Source organism: Anser brachyrhynchus (genome assembly GCF_964034855.1).
Source record: "Anser brachyrhynchus genome assembly, contig: SCAFFOLD_373, whole genome shotgun sequence".
Lineage (NCBI taxonomy): Eukaryota > Metazoa > Chordata > Aves > Anseriformes > Anatidae > Anser > Anser brachyrhynchus.
Window position 1 is genome coordinate 52,803 of NW_027664037.1, and position 22,724 is coordinate 75,526.

The window sequence follows — 22,724 nt, forward strand, 5'->3', positions numbered from 1 at the left end:
GCCCACTACGGATTTTGGACATGTAAGTGAGCTCACCTGCACACGCTCACTGCAGAGCCACGCAGGGAAAATGAGAGAAACACAGAGACAGTTCTATCACTTTGCCTTCCTGCATGGTTTTTGCCTATTTATATATTTCTTTCCCCTGTACCTCTCCAAAAATACAGTCCTCCTGGGTCTGCAGTTCCTGATCACATCCAGATCCCGTCATTTTTCTAAAGTATTCCGTGAGAAACTCTATTAAAGTGTTCGAGCTCTCATTTACCAGCCCCAGAATACTTCTGGCTCAAGACAAGAAACAAAGCTAAAGACACTAAATATTTAATTTTTCTCTAAATGATTGTAAGCGGTGAAGAAACATTACTGAAAGCTGCACAAAAATTCTGCTATGAGTAACTATTGTAATTAGGCCACAGGCTTTGCCAAAACAATGTTCTCTGGTCTTCTTTTTTTGTCACACGCATGCTTTGCATCTTTGCCTTGTCTTTGCCTTTTAGTACAAGAAACTTTTTTTTTTCTTCTTTTGTGGAAATCTTTACCATAAAGGCAGGGCTGCCACTTGAAAAGGTCTCTGCAGCTATTATGGGAAAATCTATTAAAACATCACGATTATGGTTACCATAAAGATGAATGGAAGAATGAAATTCTGAAATTAATATTTGCAAAAAAAAGGGGCATCGTTTATCACTTTTAATAAGAACGGTGTGGTACAATACACTTTTAGTTTTTATAGGCTTTACTGAAAGTTACCGAGATTAATCCCATCATTAACGATTCCTACAATTTATATATTATCACCAACCATGCCACTCGCACGTCGGACAGGCCGGAACTGTTATTCAACATGAAACAAAAGCTCTGCAACAGTTCCCGTAAATCTGAATGTGTAAAAATAACGCTTCATTACACATTGCAAGAAACAAATTTGAAATGAAGAAAATGAAGAAAATCCTCCCTGCATAACCGTCCCCAGCCCTTCTCACCCTGTTTCCAACACTCGTTGTGCTCCAGGCCGGGCAGTGCCAGGCGCTCACACCTGCCGTGTGTTTCATGCATTCAGACACCATAACCATTTTTTGCATTATGAAAGGCTAACCATATCCCACGTCCTCCCCATCTAGTTCATAAAAGCCATTCAAATCCCAAAACCATATAGAAATCAGGCCAAGACATTATTTTCAATTACCTATTTCCACCACTACCCATGAAAGCACACGGATGCTGCCCCTGGGAAGCACTGAACTCAGCACTCCTGGTGCAAACGCTCCACGTCCCTACGAATCCCATCTGACTGGTAACAATCACCTTAAATGCATATAGGAAAGGTCAGATACACATATGGACCTCCCCCAGCTCACAAGCATTTAATTTCCTTGAATTTTGAAGCACATTCATTATTATGAATAACACCATGAACTGAAAAGAAGGCTTAATGCACGACACCATTTTTTATGAGAGTGCAGTGGGAAAGAGAAAACAAAGGACTGTCAGGGAGAGATGAATCCCTGGCATTACCTACCACGTACTTGGCCCTACCCAACTCCCCGAAGCTCCTTTCCACCCATATCCGTTTGTCTGCAAACGCAGTGCCACGTCTGGAGTTTCTGGTAGTTTTTTTCCTTCACAGTTTTATTGTAATAGTAGAGCCACATGAATTATGCATAGTACACATTTCTTTTGTGAGCCCATAGCCCATTTCATTGCCCTGCTAGCACTTTGGATCAATTTTTTATCTTCTCTCCTTAAATAATTGCCGCATAATTTAAAGGAATCAACCTGGATGCAAACATGACTTGATAAATCTCCCCTTGGCCCCGTGCACTCCATCAGGCAGGGCCGGTCAGCCAGGTAGGATCGTAGCTTCTGTGCCGCAATTGCAACTTTTAATGAAAAGAGTAATGAATAATGAACAAGATTAATCTAAAGTTAATAACACATTTTTGGCTGAACACTCGTCTGTGCTAAACCTGACAGTGCAGTTACTCAGCAGCCAACCATTTGCAAACAAAGGAAGGTACCATCCTTGGCAGCCGGGGCAGGAAACGAGTCTTAATGGTAGGGAATCAATTTGTGAATTTAACGTACAAGAGTATGAAAGGGCCAGTGGTCATTAGTGCGAGTGGTGATATAGTGACTGAGAAAACCACGTTTTCTATAATGGACTATTTACCCATGATATTAAAGGAATAGCTCTAACTGTTCCAAGACCCCTCTTCATTCCCAGCAACTTTGCAGATCCAAGTGATAACCTTGTATGAACAATCTTAGGAAGCGCTTGTATGATAACCAGGAATATGTGACAATATTTAGGAGTTTTACCTGAAACTGTACAGTTCAGCAGTTACAGGAAATAACACTGCCACACGACACACTCTGAAACCAATACAACCAGTCAGACAAATCCAGAAATGGCCAGATTCATCAAGTTTTAAAGCAGTGAGATAAAGGGGTTAATATGATGGGAATCATTATAAAGACACAAAACTAGGGAAGGCAATGGACAGACTTTGATAGCTCACCTCTCTGACCTGAGGCATGATCAATCACAACTGAGACATCTCTGAGGTTTTTCTAATTTTTTCTTAAAACCTTCCAATTGCACAACTTCCCCACGTGGTCTAGCAGGGCGTAACACTCCGGTGGAGAACAGGGAGATGCTGCAGGCTGTGTTCCTGCCATCTCTTAACCAGGCACCAGCAGTGACTGAGAGTGGTCTCTACTTTGGGGGAATAACTCACTAAACACAACTGTGCCCATGTGCTTATTGGTGCTGGTGTATGGGAACAGAAAAGCTGGATATATACGTACATGTTCATGCATAAAAATGCATTCTGTGAATGCAATTTCCAGTGCTCCCTACCAGAGTTTGCCAACTTCTTAATCACAAACAACTCAAAATCACAGATCAGTGTCATGTGCATGAGTCAGAAGGATGAGGACAGTGTACAGATCAGCCACGTTTTGTGTCAGACATCCTCACAGCCTTTTGCAATGTGCTCAGGGCTGGGGCTGCTTCCCGGCCCCTTGAGTCCATGTTTGCCCAGCATGTAGAGCTTCACCTGTGGGTAATTAAAAAGGTAAGAGGTCTTCATTACCTGAAGCCCAATCAATAATCACCTGTATCTGCTGCATCTCCACTTTTCAGTATCTCTAAAATAGTTAAATATTTGATGGCTGTACATAATGGACCTGGCTTATCTCTCTCTAACAGCTTCCAGCCCTAGTCGATGGCTGGCTGTGCTGGCTGCTGTGGCACCGTAAACATTAATGACTACTGCACCATGCCATTTGGGATTCTGACAAAGTTTTAACTTGAAATTCCCTCGGGGAGCAAAATCAACAGCAGCCTTTATCTATGACTGAATAGAAAACATTACGAGGTGGAGAGTCCCGTGCTGCTGTATTTACTACAGCTAAATACACAAACGTATGTCAAAAACTTCTGACGGGCAGCTGACACCCGCCCACCCCCACAGCAATCTAGCATGCGTGCTGACAGATTTTGGAAGCAACTATATGTTTTTCTGTCTGACAAACTTCATAAATTGTCTTACAGAAATTTACAGCTTAGCCTGGTCTTGCCTGAAAAAAACATCCCACAAACAAACCCAACCGGTATTTGTCAAAAGGGCTTACGATACCTTTGGGGAGCCTTGTTCTGTATTTATCGAGACTGGAGAACTTTTGCCCGGGATTAGGTCTCATGCCACTCAATTTCATGCACCTCTGGTTAAAACGTGTGTTTTGGCAGGTAGGTTCAGGCCAGCAGTGACCCAGGACCACGGACCAGGTCTCTGAGGGATGGAGGAGCCCTCCCCAGCCCAAGGGAGGTGCAACCTCCAACTACAGCGGCCAGCAGCTCCGTGCCTGGCCCTCAGAGGTGCTGGGCCCCTGAGGGAGATGCTGGTCCCTGAGGAAGGGAATTATGAAGTGGAAGCTTATGTCTGCTAAGGAACCTCGTGGGAAATCACCAGGTCCTGGCTGGAACACCGCCACCACCAGCATAAAGGCGCACCCATGGGCAGTCGTGGCAGCTGAGTTATGGTGAAATAAAGATTAAAAGGAAATCTTATTGAGCATGCAATGTAGTGTGCCGTGTAACTACAGCAAGCCAACCTTAAAAAAGAGCAACAACACAGAAAGCTCTCATGAGATGGTAAATAGCTATATATTTGCTGTAACCTTTACCTCTACTAATCACACAACACCGTACTTCTGGAAGCCAGGAGTCACATGCTCGGTCTCCTGCAATACTGGTTTAACTCCAGATGATTTCACAGCTTTTCCCACTGCGCAATGCATAGAGCTTTATGACACTCACTCTGTTTTTAAGCTGATTTCAATGAGGCTATTCAGGTAAAGAAAGAATAATAGCTTGATATGTTCCAGGGAGTGGTATCAACATCCTTGCAAAGGCACACAAAGGAACCAATAAAGCACCTCCGTGGTAGATACTGTCAGCAGCAAATGGAAAGGAGAGAGGAGAGAGAGGCCAGAACAAAAGATAACGGGGGCCAGACTGAAGCTGCTAATTACTTATAGGCAAACATCAAATGAGAATGAAGCTGGACATGTGCATAAATGACACATTGATTTTTAATTCCGCACAAGACTTTTGCTCTGCAAGATTCAATCATAGTTTATATTTTCCAAGCTTATCCTACATAAAGTGCTACAGATACCACCTTAAGGAATGACTCACAGTTTTAATCCATCAGTTTGTTTTCCGTTTAAAGTCAAAGAGAGTCAGCCTAAAACCATTTTTTTTTTTTTGTGCACTTGCTTCAGTAAAGCTAAAGGTCCCTGGGCTTGTTTTAAAACATATTTCAATGTGACCTAGCTAATCCTTTAATACCAGCTTTCACTACCTTTGATCAGCCTCTTACTGTAGCTGTAAGAGATTAGATCAAACCTTTCCAAAAAGAAAGTTGGTTGTGGAGATTTTTCCTGCTGCAGTGAATTAATATTATGATCAACTCCAGGGCTGAAATATCTGGCCAAGCAGAGGGTGGGCAGCATGTCCTTTAGGGGACATCTCTGCATACACCATACATAACACCATGCCACTCACCTGTAAGACATAGGAAAAAAACCATTCTGTTCACGTATTTGATAGACAGAGTTTTGATATATACCAGCTGACAGCCACACCATGGTTGCACACTTAGACATATGTCTCAGGTAAGAGAAAATACCTCGTTTATTTTTCAAAAACAAAATAACACCTTAACAGGGAGGAGTGCAGGACTATTGGCTTACCTGGAGCAGTAGGTGCATTCAGAGATCTGGAAACTCGACTTTGATTGCAGAATTAGATAAACATCAGTGCTGTGTTTGTGTCAACAGCCTGCTTTCCTTTCTGGCCATCTCAAGGGAGCTGAAAGCAGAGGCCTCCCCAGCCACTTCTGAGAGCTTCGTGAAGCGGGGTGCGGAGGGTAGGGATGGTGGCAGTGTGGTCAGAAGAGCCTGGGAGCTAGCCTCAGATCTCTGATTTATTTTATATAGAGATCACAGGATGTCAGGACTTTCAATAAATGCCTATTGACTGAATCCTGTCAGACGACAGATTTCACTCATCTTCAGGCAGCCCCTGCCTACCGTACCCCTTTCAATACCGCTTCAATCTTCATTTAGCTGCAACCGCGGTTTAACAGGGGAATAAACCACATGACTAGCTTGCAGATTATCTCTTTTAAAGATGTCATGGGCTGTCACTGATAAATAAAAAATCCATTAATATCATGTTCCTTATTATTTCACTATTTCCAAGGTCTGTACTGGAGACATGAGCCTCTTCTCTTCTGTGGGAAGGCAGCATGAGTTAGGAGTACCAGACATCCCACCTCGCTGCCTACCCCGTGACAGCCCAAGGGGGACACAAACATCTATGAACAGACATCGCACAGTAAGAAGGGAAAATTGTAAGGACATTTACTGTCTCCTTTAAAATTGCATCACAAATGCATAGGGCCAGAGGAGGTCTGCTGGCACCAAGGGTGAATAAACGATGTATGCCAGATGAAAATTTGGGTCTGAATGCTTGTGCCAAATCCTGTCCTCAACTGTGACCTTATTTTGCAGCTCCTGTTCACAAAACCAACCCCTGCTGAAATGAGGCAGAGACAGGCACAAGCAAGAGGCACAAAGTCAGGTCCCTACAGTAGCATAAATCTAAAATGAGCTTGGCATTTATGTTATTGGAAATATTTGCGATTTCACAAATTTCTCAATTAAAACAGCACTGTATATTCTCTGTGTTTTTAGAAATATCAATCTGTTATACGGGCAGAAAATAAAAGTGGTAAGTGAGTTACAAAAGCACATTTCCCTCTCCCAAATTAGGAAATAATTTATCTCTCTCCCTTATCACTAAATATGTTGATAAACCTGGTACACACACTGAATCAGCAGTTTTAGAGAAAGGATTATGTCAGATTAATTTTAATCTAATCCATTTCTATCTCCTGAGAAGCTTTTTACTTCTTGCTTTTAATAATTTAAACACCGACTGTGGCATAATATAAAAAATAAATGACGGGAGATGCACTCTAAATGGAAGCTACAACTCTCAATCACTTCTTATTTAAATGAGAATTTCATATGCCTGGTTCTAAGTTTAATGAAACCTCTCCTTGCTGCACTGTTATAATCTTCAACACGCAGAGCCGGGCACAAAAGCATGCTCCCACTCTCCGGCTTGCCATAATGCTGCTGCAGAAGAAGATGCTCCCAGTTAATGTTGTTCTGCCAGGCTGTTGGGAGCCAGCCACAGCTTTCAGGAGAGCTTCTCCTCTTTGTGTGAGCGGGGAATCTCGCCTAAGAGGTGCACACTGCAAGGTGCTAGGAATTGGCAGCTTTGGGGACGTTATTTTCTCGTTCTTGGCCCGAGATAACTCACTTGGAGGTTTTAGAGCACAACAACATATTCACTGGAAATCACTTGTGCACGATGACACTTTTTAGACATGGGAATTTAACTACTGATGGGGTCATGTGAATGGTGAAGGAGTAAGAGGAGAAATCGATAACAGATTCAGATATTTTTGATGCTACACTGTTTGCTCTCAAAGCACATTTGATTATACCATATGTATGTGAAAGGTGGCTGCCAACACCAACCCCACTACCATTGCTGGATGGTTTCAAACACACTGAAAGCATCACTTGATCAGTGCTAATCCAAAACACTTCTATTCTTTTTTCTTTTTCTTCCCCAGACACAATGGAGTGACTTACCTGCTTGTATTTTGGCTCCAATCTTCACAGCAACCCATGAAGGCTACTCAATGACCTTGCAGCATTTTGACAAATAGTTAAACCAACGAATCAACACTTGCTAACAGCTTAGCAGATTTTTTGCTTCGTTTCCTAGAGAAATGGAACTTTTACAACCACGTTGCCTATCTGTCTGTGAGATACTCCTCTTTAAATTAACTTCACACTAATTGGAACCAAATTCAACCGAGCAGCAAAGGCTTAAGAAGCCATTAAGATAGGAATGAAAGAGGAGAAACTATTAATGCCTCAGTAAGGGAAAGGTGGGGTAGTTCAGCACTTCTGCAGCCTGCTTGGCAAGAGGCAACTGGACAGTCCTGGGTATATGGGTTGTGCAAGAACCACATTTTGAGAAAGCTCTGGGCATCCTGCACTTAAAGAAACTGCAGGGAAATAAAGGCTGAATATTTAGGTTACTGTGGTAAAGCAGGGTGGGGATGTAAAACACCCGATGTCAGATGTCATGTAAGAATATATCAGGATAGGAATTGTAATCTAACAAATACAGAAAAGTAACGGCACTTGTCTGATTCAACTTTCCATCCTTCTAAAGAATTCACAGTAATGGGAATGCACCATAAGAGAAAGATCCGGCACTGAGAAGCTGATTTAACACTTATGGGAACATGTGCTTAAAGGGCCTTGTCCCAAACCACTCTGAATCAGTCACACAGCGTAAGAGCAACTTGCATTTATGCATTGGCATAGATGTTGCACAGTAGGCAGAGCAGGATAATGCTGCTTGGATGGAATGAAATCATCCACTGGTTTTAGATAGGCATTAGATGGAAACGTCTTTGGCCTCTTTAGCTGTATGTTATCTCTTTTTTTTTTTTTTTCCATTGCCTTTTCCAAGGCTGACTGTATAAATGCTTTCCAAAGTTTTAACATAAGGTTTGCTTAATGTTGACTCTAAGGGCAGCAATGGAGAATATTACAAATTTTTCTTCCCATTTTATAAATACATTTCTAACCTGCTTGGGGCTGAAAGCCCCCATACGTTGCTCCCGAGATGGTATGAAAATGGCTGACAATTGCCTTTTGCCACCTGCACTGCTCTGATCAGTTTTAGAAAGGTTTTTTTTTGTTCCCCTTGCACTCTGCAGCTGGGGCTGTACAAGTGAGAAGCCCAGATCTGATTTGTGCAATAGATTATTTACGAGACAAATTCCTCAAACCATTCATCACAAAACACAACACAGGCTACCAGCCATCCTCACAGCCAAAACACTTTCACTGTTTCCAGCCCATGAAGTGCCCATCATCACTTTTAACAATATATAAATAAAAGGAGAGAAAAACTGGCCAGATGAGAAACCAGGCATTAATCATTTTTCTGCAGAGCACAGAAGTGGTCATAGCACCGCTGTAATCAGTAAAGTGCTTTCTGAAAAACATGTCTGGTGTCTACACTTCACTACCTACCATACAGCATGAAAGGCTGAGATTGAGATGAAATCAGAATTGCCATCTCTTCTGTCAAATGCTAAAATTTAGTTAGTTCTACTTGATTAAGCTGTGCAACAGAACTAAAAGTTCTCCCAGATACAGGGGAAAAAAAGGCAGGAGAGAATGGGAAAAACCTGAACACATCCATTATGTGAAAAGATGTGAAAATAATTCTCTGTCAACATTTCAGCTCACAGACCCAGACTACATGGGTGTATTTCCAACAGCAATAATAGCATGAGTTGGGAAAGAGAGATTTGAACCAAACTTTAATAAATTCCCTCCTCTTTGAGAAGATGGACTTTTTCAAGTGCATCTAGGACATGGGTGCTGCAAAGAGGGGCAGAAAACTTGTTTTCTTTTAGTGTTCTGTGTGTGTGTAAGAACAATACAAATACCTCCAAAACTGGGCAATTCTGGCTAGGGCTTTTCCATAGAAATGGATGATGAGATAGAGATGTGCAAATGCTAGCACACTTTTAATTGGTAAAATGTAGACAGTTTTGTGCATTAGTAGATCAAAATGATATAAAAACTGCTGAATTGGGTCACTGTTTGCTCAGAGGTGCCGTTCCCTAATGCTCAGGAAAGTCACCCATTGTTGCAGCTAAGAACAGAGGCACCCCCATATCGGGGAACTGGAGTTCAGGACCAGAACTGGTGTCGGGAAGGTTCAAGGTCCTGGACCACCAGGAACCTCTTCAATGGCCATGAGCATGTGGGCTGGAGGAGGTGCATCCTTCAGAAATGCCAGCAAGTTTTCATTTGCATATTTAAGCACTTCACAATCTAAAAAAGTTATCAGATAATTTATTTTTTTCCACAGATTACCTAGATAAATTAAGAAGAGTGAGAATAAATGTGTTATATATAGATGTGAAGAGCGGCGGTACGAGCTATGGAAAGACAGACCTCAGAACACGACAAGCCTCTAGGGAACGTAAAGGAAACACAATTTAACTAATTGAGTAATTCAGAGATCATTTTCACCAGTTCTCCACATACATTCATCATTTCTCACAACACTTGGAAATCTGAAATCTTTTATTTTATAGGATTTTCCCACACGGACAGGAAGGCAAATGTCACGAGAACTTTGTGTATATAGATCTTTCATAAAGATGAATAAGAGAAAATCTGGGGAAGGGGAAAAAAAGTGAAGAAAAGCCCAAAAGACAAATTCATTTATCTTCCCAAAGACAGGAACGGGAAGGATTTTAGGGATGGATTTACAGACTTGTTTTTCTGCTTGTTTATGGGTGTGCTACCAACTGTCAAGTGAAACTTGCACACCTTTCTATGCCTGTATTTTTCTAATCTCTAGACTCACAATGAAATACCTGGGATGTTAGAAGGAAACTGTAGTTGTTAAAATATTAACTAAGCCTGCCCTGAACAACAAATAAATCTTATAAAAGTGGCAGCTAAATAACTCAGTTCCCACAAGCTTGAATAAAAACAACTATTTGGCATAAAGAATGGTTTGGTCTTTTAAAACTTGGAGATAAAGTTAAAAGGGCAAAGACCTCCAGACACTTTGTGGGCATATCCCCTATGGAATTCACTTGTGTTTAGAGCCCTGAGAAACAAAAGGGAGGGCCTGCTTTATTTTATTTTATTTCATTTCATCAGGGGGCATTCTTTTTTTCTAATTAAATTTACCTTGCCAAATTTTATTAACAAAACTGAAAAAAAAAAAAATGTTTTCACCCACAGCTTTAAATTAAACAGACTATTTTACATTTCAAAATGCTTCATTGTCTCTAAATATATCTAAATGTAGTAAAAAAGGCTTAATAATACAAAACGGAATGAAACACTTCAGACAAACCCAAGTTATTTTTTGTATTTTTGTTTTCATTTTGGCTAGCGATGCCCCCACATCAATTATTCATACAGCTCTTCCAAGGAGAGACAGCAGATGGTATTGATCTGGGAGTGCTTCAAAAATGTAAAGCAATATAGCGTTGTTTTTATGGTACCCAAATTATAGGGTTCATCCTAAGAAATGCTGAGATACCATAACCAGCCTCATCAAAACAGTCACGAAAACTTTTTGATGCTCTTCGTGTTTCCAAAACTGTTACTGTGTGATTTAAGTACGTAAGAAACACGACCAGGTATACACATCTAGTCCAGATTTTCAATTGTCTTTTCTTGTCTACAATGTGACCACTTTCTACCACTGCTCATCGAGCTGTTGTGTGCGCACTTCATGCCATGTTCCCATAACTATGTTTACTTTTACATTATTTTTTCCATAGGGCTTCATAGGTAGACTGGTTGACACATGAACATCATTAGGCTTTTAATTAAAAAGCAGTGGAAATAACGAGGGAAAACCCTACACGCTCAGGATAATTATTTCAGAAAAATGTTAACAACTCAGGTAGGCTTTTTCTACTACTACTACACTGATTTAGTGTAAGGGAACAAGTAGGAAAGGAGGAAAAAAAAAGAATTGAAAATTTCTAGCAGGCAAGGCAGCATAAATACAGCAGGACAGGCTTCAAGGGCTCAGGCACTGACTGCTCTGAGAGCAGAAAATATGACAGAAGCAAATGTTTGATTTGCATTTATTCTGGTTTTCAGCCCAGTGACTTCCTGAGCTCCAGATGAACATTTATTTCCCAAATTTCCAGCATTCAGCAAGCACTTCATCATAGGATGCAATCACATCATTATACTGCTTAACAAAATATAACACCAGGATGCACTGACCTGACAAAATAGTGACTCCCTGTTGAAAATGTACCATGAGAAATACACATTTTGTTTCGAGGAAGAAAGAAGCCTGAATTCATATGGTCAATCTCCAATTCATGGTAAAATAAAAATTAGGGCATGCATGGAGATGCCCATAATGTTCTGTGCAAGCTGTATTTGGTCCACTTTATGATGCTGAAAATACTTGTTAATCATTTGGACTTGTTTTCAGGATAAAATCCTGGTAACATATGAGGAATAGGAAGCTTTTTATTTGGCATCATTAAGAAGAAAAAAACTCTCAACAACCAATGTATGTAGGCCAATATAACTTCACTTTTAACTGCCAGCTCTTTAAAAATGGGTAATTCCAAGTAGCAAAGTATCAGAGTGAATTACAGATTAAAGGATAAAAGTCTGGATGCAGACAGACATTTCTAATTTTAGTACAATCCAGTATTTTAAAGACCAAGATGACCAATGACACAGCAGTGGACAGGTAATGATTCTCTTCTAATGTATGTAAATTTCCTTTATCAAATTTCTGCAGATTATGGGGGCTCTAAGCCTTGCCACTTGAGTCAATTCAAAGCTGAGGAAAAGCTGGAACTGATTCCCCGCCCAGACATGGGAAATTTTTCCCATCAGGAAAGAACTGTTGAGCCTGCACCTCTGGCACCCTCTGAAGGATATCCTCAACTCTGTACTCAGGAATCAGCCAGTTTATTGTTTTGTTGTTGTTTGTTTTTCCCTAGGCTTCACCCATTCTGGTGAACACCCTCATCATCAAAGCAACAGCTACTCTCCAGTTTAAATTTTATTTTATTTTTTAATGTCATTTTCAATGCAGAAGAGAAACTAAAGTCAAAAAAAAAAAAAAAAAAAAGCCATAATGTAGAATTTTTCCCCAGGCAGTCCTCTGTTTCAGAGTTGGTCATTAATGTCCCCAGGCACTTTTGCAAGGATTATAAGTCAGCTTTTCTGTCCTAATCAAATTCCAAAATAAGTAATTGCATTTCCTCCATCTTAATGCCACTCACACTTTCAACTAGATGTATTATTTCTCACTTCTAGCCTGACTGTTATCTGCTGTTGCACTACCATGTTAAACAGTTGCAATGTTATATCCCAGAGGTGGCATAGCAAGGCATGGGGAGGAACTGATCTCTACAGCTTTGCAAACACTGCCTTGGACCCTTGGGATGGAAGCTGCCAATGAAACACCATCATTTTCCGACATACAGTTAGTTTCCAGTGATATCTGATATTCTCTTATGAAGCTCCATCTGCCCAGAGCTGGAATAGGAGATAGCTGTGGTAATTGTGCAATAACTGCTAGAGACCAAATAGTTTCTATTACACTGGGAGACATACAGTTGGCTGACGGAAACGCAATGCACATGATTGAAAAGCATTAACTTTGCAGTTGTGACTTTTAAAACTCATCCTTATTTCTAAACTTGGGAGGAAGGAGTAGGAGGAAGGAAGAGAAAATGAAATTATTTTCACAGAGAAGATTAATTCCTGCAGAACAAAGGTCTCAGTCTCAATTACCTGGAACTACTTTGACTTTCCATGAAATACTTTCTATGCAAACCGGAAAACCACCAGGGGAGTACCCAGCCCAGATTGGGTACAAAATTGCAATAGTATCAATTTAGACTAATTGTGGATCTGGCTTGATACGAACAAGATAATTTTCTAGCTGGAATAAAGCAAGCTGTAAAACGTGGCCAAGTAGGAAGATATCTCCCATCCAAATGACAACAGGAAATAATTACCCTTCAGTTTTCTCCCTGTCTGGACTCCAGAAATGCACTCACCTCTCTGTCACTGCAAGGTGCTCTTTCCTTCCTACAAAAATCTGAAATAACTTTGGGACCTTTCCGGAGTGTGTTTGCATCATCAGTGAATACGCTCAGACCAACGCTTCCTCGTGAATGACATCTCCCATAGCATCGCAGACTCCAAATGAGTTCATGGCTGGTCCACAACCCATCTTCAGTGTTTTTTAATATCTAGCTTTGGCAGCTTCCTAATGAGGTGCTGCAGTGAGACCCATTTTAGGGGGGTGAGGTGGCAGCTCCATCCACACAGACCAGAGGGCATGTAATTCTGGGGTGTACCTAATAAATACAGGAGCCACTCTCATAAAAGTTATGTGCTGCAATAACGAGTAATTTTGTGGGTTTGGCATTACACGTGTAAGAATCACCTTCAAGTAATGAATATCAGAAATGCGAGATATTGAAGCTCTCATGGTAATCTCCTGAACTAAAAGGAGAAATAACATCTGAAGCCAAAAGCGAAGGAGGCCCTCGCTGAATAAATGAAGTAGGTGGGTATGCTTGCCATACAGCTCCTCCCCCCCAGTATGAAATAGCGAGGTTTCCCATTGCAGAGACTAAAGACTGGCACCTGAAACATGCCTTATATAAAAGCACCGCACAACTCAAAGGCAGGAGCACACTTAGTACAGCAAAACATTTGTTTGCTCTGCTGAATGGGCTTTATCCTGATTCCAAAGAACTTTTGGTCAGGTTTCCCTAAGATTGTTTACAATTCCAGCTCTCGATGTGTAAGCAGTAGCAGGCCTCACAGGTCATGACGCCCGCAGGCCCGGGGCCTAGGCCCTTTTCTCATTCTCCTGCGTGCCGGTGGCATGCCAGCCACCCTGATGAGGCCTCTGCCAGCTGGTCAGAGCGGCAGGGGAGCTCTGTAAGCGCTTGTCTTGTCACATTTGAGCGTGAAAAGCAGCCTGCTGGCAAACGGCTCGCGAGGCAATTCTTGTCCAGCTGATGAGCAAGGAAGAGGACAGACAGATTTCAAAGCATGACTGCAAATTTCTTTAAAAGGGACGCAGAACTGCGGAAGATGGCCACTTGCTGATGATATACTGAAATACTTTCTGATAGACCAGCTCGGTGCTTTGGCTGGTTGTTGAGCTGCAGGCCGCGTGGTTCCACACACCTCGCCCCCAGGCCTGATGGCAGCCACAAGGACGGGAGGCACAATGGGCTGACTGCTTCTCTGAGGCTTTGTTTTGGGTGTAATAGTGCAAGACACGGACTTAAGATGTCAGCCAACCAAGACAGGATTGGCTCAACTAAAACAAGTTTTTGCTCAGTTGAAAGAATTGTTCTGTTTTAAACATTGATACTGTCCTGTATAGATCAAACTTCACTGAAGTAATTGCTACATTATACATTAAGACATATATGCCACTTCCCCTGTTCTAAACAGTGAGTGTAAGAAGTGACAGGTGCAAAAAAGACAATTTAGTAAGATTTTAAGAGGGAATAATTTTTTTTTTTAACACAACTACAGTATGGTCTACAGAGGACACATCAGTAAGACCATTCTAACATTGCAGATTTCTTTTTGCCTGTTTGCTACTACAGCTTTTCCATTTCTCCATAAAAGTCACAAATCCACTTTTTTTTTTTTTTCTGAGGTGGTAAGAGATACCAGTCACTATCAAGAGAAGACAGGTTGAATACTTTTCTGCACAGAGTCTGTATTTTCAGACATTCAATGAGCCTTGAGTTACAGTTAGTACCAATCTATTATAATTCCAATGGATTTAAATACGTTATCAGACAAAAATGGTAGTGCACAGAGTGGCATATCTTCAGAGACTTTTGGTAGTGGGGTTGCCCATCATTCTGTCTGGCGCTTCAGATTATGATTTCCAGAAAAACAGGTGGGGGCATGAGCATCAACAGCGAATACTGCAGTGCCTGCAGGATCCCTATGTAATTTATTGGCATGGTATTTCCTCCTCTCCATTACCACTCTGCCTTGCCTCTTCCTCTCGTAAAAACAGTAGGAACAATATGTACTGCCATTCAGAAATAAATCATTGTATTAGACTTGGACAAACACTAACAAAAGCTGAGTACCCACAAGACAAAAACAGTGACAACAAGTGTCTGAAAAATTAAAATAATAATGAAAAGATTATGTACAAAAGTAACTCTATCAACAACCTTCAAACTTTTTTCAGAAGATACACACACAGAGGTCAAATACAAAAAGGCTTCTGAAAGTTCCACATTCCACAAGGTCTTGGCTATGTCTTCTCCCTATCACATACTGCTCTAGTTTGCATAAGCTTTCTCTGCCCACATACCCAACGGGAGATCTCCCTCAGTGTTTGCTCAGCATGACCACTCAGAACAAACCATTCAGACTGGCACCACCACAGAGCTGTTCTTTAAACCTTCTGAAACATAGCCTGAGAATGAAAACATTGCAAATTGCCACTGGATCCTCTAAGCAAAAGAAGTAAATGGCCTTACCTCCAGAATGAGGTGGTGGTCCACACAACAGCACCATGCCCTGGCCCTGGCGGACAGATACAGTGCTTCTTGTTCTGGTCTTGAAGTTTTCGAGATCTGCCAAGAGAGAAAGAAATCATTTAAAGGGAATTGTTTTTTCCTAATGAGGATGGAAGGTTCATTAGGACTTTGCTCTGTGACAGGGAAACAAAGCAAGCATCAGCTTGGATGAGAAGTTAATGGGAATTGGGTGGACTACAGAGTAGCAGAAGGCTGCTGTGGCAGCCAACTACCAACAAAAAAGCAACAAAAAGATCAGAAAATGTCTCCACAAGTTTCAAGGTGTTGTTCAAGGTAAGGGGAAAAGCTTTTGATTTACCCACGGCGGAAGAAACATCCAGAGAAAACTCCACCAACCCATAATGCTGCTAGAGCTTTTTCTTATAAATTTAAGAATTATTGCCTTAAAACGATCACAGCCCCGAACTACATTATAACCCAGTTCTGTTTCCCTTTAGGAGACTTGTTACCGATGCCCTTGCAACCCATGTGTAGAAACCCTTCCTTTCCCATAAGGAAGTCTCCTGTTAATAACTATGTTAGCCACACAGTGCTTTAATTAAATTCAGTTCCTTCTTCCACCTATCTCCCTTTGCTCTCCTCTCCTTCAGGGGCCATGTACTGCAAAAATGCAGCTCCCTCTCTTGCCTTGCTTGCTGAATTCAAGAAACTTGCTATTAAATGATGAGGTGATGCTCTGCGAGCTGAGCAGCGGCACCACTTATTGATCAGCACCATTGGCAGCTGCGGGAGCGGTAACACACTGAATCACTTTTGTAGCCTTTTATCTTTAACCGTCCCTTGCATTTCAGGTTTCATTTTTTCTGCTTTCAGTGTGGCTGAGCCATGGTTTGGTGATTGCAAACCTGTTGTCAGTGCAGTTGGGAACTAGAGGAAACATAGGTGATAAATATTTAACAGCAGGAATTAGTAGGAACATCATTATAATTTTAAAAGTGTGAAAAATTAAGCCTTGATTTTTATCCACTCTTGATTTTTTTTTGATTATTATTTTTTAAGCACTGGTGTGCATACTTAAAAAAATTAAAATAAATAAGTAAAAAAAAACAGGAGAAGTCACTGCTTTGTTTCAGACTGACTAGTACGCAGGCTACCACCTCAGAGTGGCCTGAGCTGGAGCTGAGCATGCCGCATGTGTGCCGGCAGTGCTTGCTGCTGGTGTGTACCCACTGTGGCCACATCCCCTCTTACTCTACTGGTAGCAGATCTTCACTTTCATCACAGTAAATTAATTGTGTAAAAAAATACAAATCAATCTGAAAGAGCCGGGCTGTCAGACAGATCAGCTGTTATTCTTATGCTAGTACTTAGAAACCTTGCTCATGGACACATCCCGCTAAAGTCAAATTCAGGACAAAATCCAGGAAAAAAAGTGAGCTACATTGGCAGCAACAATCAAAAATTTTCTTGTTGTGCTAGTAGTCATCATGAGATTTCCAGCACAGGTCTGCCATACCCTCATGCTCTACGTTTCATCATTCCAGGGATCTCATTATAATTTCAGCTTTTTCATTTGCATTTCAGAGGATAAATATTGTGGTTTGTGGGAGATTTTAAAAAGACGCTGCACTGCAGTGAACTACTCATGAGAACAGAACCAGCCCAAAATTCTGCTCCAATTCACGGACAGAAGCAATGCTGACCAAACCAAGGTCATGGTGCTGCCTGCATCAGCTGCCAGCTCTGTTGTATAATCAAACTCCTTGGGCAAAATGGGTTCACACAAAAGGTTCAAAACTAGTTGAGTTTAAAATTGGTCCAAATGTAATCTGGGTATCAATTTGGCAGCAAGTTCACAGGTGTGAGCTGTTTGCTCAGACTCTTGTCTAGGCAGAGCGATATATAAGCAGCAGATCCTCATGAAGATTCAAGGTCATGTAAAGCAAGAATAAAGCAATTTATGATACAGCACATAGATAAGGGAGACAATAAAGCAGACAATCACAGAAGAATTTAAAAGAGTTAAATAATATATAATATGGAAGATTCTTCGTATTAGTATTTAGCTGTAACTGTTTTCCTCTGTCTTTGCAGAAGTAAATAATCCATTATACCCTGTGCATATACACACATATATACATACAAATACCATTTTAGAGACTGCATCGCATTCAGTTTCTAGGCACAAATTCTAAAAGAGCCATATGCAGGTCTGCTTTGGAAGGTAAGAAGGAAAAAAACTGCATCCACTCTCAGCCTGCATGGTTAAGCCTACTTGTACAGTGCTCTAGGGAACGCTTCAGTTAACCACGGGGGAGGGAGTGGGAGAGGTCTTTCATTACCAATCATAAGAAAAAGCACCTGCGTGGTGACCCAGCAACTCCTATTATAATAGCGTGGAGAGAAAGTGCATGACTCAGTAGTCTAAATGCAAATCTGGTCCTCAAACTTTTTCTGCAAGGAACAAATAACCCATTTGTTGACAAAACAGCCATATATTTGTGACAGGAAAAGAGCTGCTACTAGGAACAGAAGTCTCTGTGTGGATGAACAACTAGGAAATGATGGAAGAATGGTCAAAATCAATTAGAGGCAGCAAACAAAGCAAAGCATTCATCATTATCATTCCTGGTGCAAACTATTGAGTTTTTAAAGTCAATTGTCAATTCTGAAAAGCCTCATGCATGTGCTAAAAATTTGTCTCTGAATAAACTAGCAAGATTAAGGTAATTATAAGAAAGGCTAATGTCTCATCAAACTGATTGGACTGATTATTCTGATGCCTTCTGAAATCCACACCTTAAATTCATTTGTGCAATACCTAAATAGTAACATGAATTAATAATAATATAATTATGTTTGAAAAATTTAATAATGAGAAACTTCATTTAAACATCAACTTGCTATGCAATCTTTTCTGAGAATTTAGGAATTGTATCAGTATTGTTGAATGTTTGCGAAGTGTGCAGATCAGTGATGTGCTGATTCAAGAGGTTCTTCTGCTTTCACAGGCTGTGCAAAATGGACAAAAACATTTCCTACAAGCTTCTGCTCAAATGGGTGCAAAATATCCCACTGAAATTTTGCACGGTTGAATTCCCTGTACACGGAGGTAAAACTGGTTGGTAGACAAAAGTTAAACAAACTTGCTGGATACCTCCCCACAGGAAGCTTTCATGCAGGAGTAGCACTCTAACACTTTTTTTCCTATTTCTGTTACCGTCTTCCAAAGGAAACACAGTTGTTTAGTGCCCTGGCTGGAGAGTAGCAAGAAATTATTCTGTGTACTTTTGACATTAAAAATCAATGGGACAGTAAAGCAGGAAAAAAGAAACAACCCTTGCAGCTGGAGAATGACTCTGAACTACAGTGTAAGTGCTTTAGTTGGTTGTGTCTCCCTGACGAGGGAGCCTTAGTTTGCCTTGCCCCTAAACCCAAAGATCCTGGCTTTGGGATAGGATTACACGTGAGGATTTTTGTTCTTATATGTCATTAAAAAAACAACAACATACAAACACACCAAAAAAAGCCCAGAAGACTTACAAGCCAGCGAGCCGACTGACTTCTTGGCACACACAGTTTTTGGAGGAATGCTTGAAGTGGGACTATCATACTTCCACGTTTATCTCGACACCAGCGCTCTTTCCATCAAAAAGCACACCTGAGCAGAATGAGGAGACTTGGGAAATCTGGCCGAGGTTTGCAGGTGCCCTTTCACTGGACCTGCCTGCTGTGCTGGGGCCGATGAACCCCTGGGGGCGACGGGGCTGTTCAGCACATGCTGCAGCAGGGCTGGTCGCTACCCATACCTGTCCTTATTCTGCTCCCCCACGCTGCCTACACCTTGTTACAGTCTTCCACACCTTATTGTTCATCTGTTTCCCCTGTGTACATTGTCAATGCGGTCACTGTCTCCTGATACAAATATTTTCACCCCGTATTTTGAAAACAAAACAATTCAGGTTCTTGAAAAACTGCTGAGCATATAGATAATGATAGGAAAAAAGACAATTTCAGATTTGGGAGGGAGGCAGTGAAAGCCTTGAAGAGGTCACTCTGCTTTATCAAAAGGAAGCAAGACATTTCTGGTTTACCTGCATAAGTATTGTCACGAGGAGACAATGCCATCTCTTCAAGTGTTTGCTAGCCCAGTGGAGGAGGATGTAACAAGAACTAACGGTTAGGAAGCTGAAGTCATGGAAACAGAAGTTCCGTAAGGCTTATTGTGAGTGATGATGATCAGCTGCTGGCATAAATTACAACAGAAAGCAGAGGGTTCAGCATCCTTGAGATCTGCAAATCAAGATCACCTTTCTAGAACACGTACAAGTAGTAACTTTTATCACACTTAGGCAGCCAGGTTCAGTTAGGGATAAACTGGTGGAAATATGGCAGTGATAAATAGGAGCTATGTTACAGGGCACTACATCCTTCTAGATGTCTGGTGCATGAAATGCTGGGGAGGAGGAGGAGGTCTGGAAGCCAGGGTGATAGTCTGGTGGCCTGATGCCCACCAACAGACCTGAGAGTCCCAGAGGTGGGCTCCTGGGACTTGGCAAAACAGTATGCAAGAAATCTGAAAATAATCACGTTACGATTAATTATTTCACGCTCCCCACAGGGTACTAAATACCTCATAACAGAAATAAAAGACATGTTCATTTTCAGACTTTACAGTTAAATGTTAGATATAACGCACTGAGCATCAGTAAACAGAAGGGAGAGAACAAGATGAAGCAAAACAATGCCTGGAAGAGATAAGTTCATTAAGTTTTAGCACGCAGGCATCTTTGAAATTTAATTAAAATTTTTAGGGTGGGAATTGCTTCAATTACAGTGATCTTTCACTGCCTAGATCAAGACAGAAAGGAGCCTTAATTTCAATAAAAATATTTACACATTAAACAAACAAAACATGACCAGAATCAAGGACTGCTTACATGGGCAGGAAGATATATTGTTGGAGCCAGGATCCCTGCACGCACTTTTGGTGAAAATGTGTTCGTTCAGTGATTCATATTTGTGGCACTAGGCAGTATACGACCATTAAGAAATACTCCTCCTATTCATAGCATGGAAAAGAAAATCGCACAGTACGGCAGATGCTATAAGGATGTAAACCTACACCTAAATGATCAACGCAGCAGGCATCTGCGTGAAAAATCCTAGGTCATTTGAGTGAGCAAAAAGTGCAATTCAGTGTATTTTGTTCATAAACTCATCCTTGAAACCATATCAAATGGCAGCAAAATACTGATTGCCAATGATGCCTCTCTCTTCATACACTCATACAGATACAATAAAACAACTGCAGGCCTGCACATTTCTAAGTGGTTATTTTTAAATGAAAAAAAAAAGTAATTAAAAGTTACTGTAGACAATAAAAACATGATACAATCATTAAAAAGTAAAGAATGAAAAAATACAACTCTAGTAGGTACATAAAATCTACATAAATTGTTCTGCATGTAAATTTCTGTGTCCTTTGAGGTTCAAGAACTACGCACAATCCTGTTTCCTAACGTGTGATTATTTAGGACTGAAAAAGAGAAACAACAATTAAAAGCTCTCCAATTTTATTATGATGTGTGATTTAGAATAATTAAGATCAGATATTTGTAGATCTGATATTACATATATAAAAGAATTCCCTTGCATGTTGTTTTTTGCCCTATTTAGTTTGGATATTCTCTCTATTTAGGAAGGTGATTACCAAATTGATCAAGAGAAATTACTGAGGAAGGAAATAGTAATACTTCTCATTCTGGAGGTCAATGTACTGCCAAAGCTTATTTGGAGCGCACAATACTAAACCAATAACTCCAATGAAAATAGAAAATATTGTAAAAGCTCCAGTAACTTCAGTACTGTATGAGGAAGAGATTAGCAATGTTTTCAGTGCATAAAGGAGCCCATTGAGGGCAGTCTAACAGAAACACCGACAGGTTAGCTTACTTGACACTTAATCAGACCTCATTCAAGGAGGGAGTGAGGATACCATTTAAACTTCATTTCCACAGTGTCACTTCTCAATCCGATTTCATGGACACACACGAGTATAAAGGTACCTGTATTTAATCTGTGAAAAATACATTGATTTGTGCCGCTGACTCTACACTAGCAATTGCATGACCTTGGGAAAATCATGTAACAAAGCTTGCACGCTGCTAATGATGAGTCTTTGTCTAAAAAAGGCCTAATTAGCTGACATTTGTACATAAACTTGAATTGTAACAAAAGGACATTACAGGAGTGTGATATGCTATCAGCATGTACATGCTAACACCCGTCCTTTAATATGAACTTGAATGTTTTTTGTTGCATTACCAGATCATAAAACAGAATCACAGAATGTCTTGAGTTGGAAGGGAGCCACCAGGATCGTTGAGTCCAACTCCTGGCTCCACACAGGACCGCCCCAAGATCAGACCCTATGTCTGAGAGTGTTGTGCAAATGCTCCTTGAACTCCAGCAGCTGGGTGCTGTGAGCAGTGCCCTGGGGAGCCTGTCCCAGTGCCCGACCACCCTCTCAGGGAAGAAGCTTTCCCTAACATCCAGCCTAACCCTCCCCTGTCACGGCTCCATACTGTTCCCTCAGTTACTAGATTTTTCTGCGACCTCCAGTGAAAGTCTGCCTTAGCATCTCGTAACACAACGTAAGCAGGTAACAGTGACTGATGTCCGTCTAATTCAGATTCTTATTCCTCAAAATCATTCAAGAGCCAAGAACATGCCAGCAGCAGCTGTCCCCATACCTTAATCCCATCACCTTTTCATTTTGTGCAGGGTATTGAATTGAATGACCTCCTTCCAAAACCTCAAATGTAGTTTAACAAAAGCTTAAACAATTTGAAATGATCCAAAGCCCCTTAAGACTTTGTAGTTTGTCTCAGAAAATGGCATATGGACATTTTAATCAAAAACATATGGATTTCAGAGTAACAATTATCCAACTTTGTCTAGAGTAATGAAAAATTTCCCCAAATTTCAGGT

At 40.9% G+C, this 22,724-nt stretch overlaps 1 protein-coding gene across 1 annotated transcript in view; it reads right to left on the reverse strand.

The window, feature by feature from the left end:
* LOC308186472 (contactin-4-like) overlaps positions 1-22,724 on the reverse strand; it is an 82,792-nt gene that overhangs the window by 44,726 nt on the left and 15,342 nt on the right. Inside the window, exon 3 of the mRNA XM_080608597.1 lies at positions 15,732-15,827. Within this exon, the coding sequence (XP_080464723.1) occupies positions 15,732-15,827 (96 nt within the window). The remainder of the gene's footprint in view (positions 1-15,731; positions 15,828-22,724) is intronic.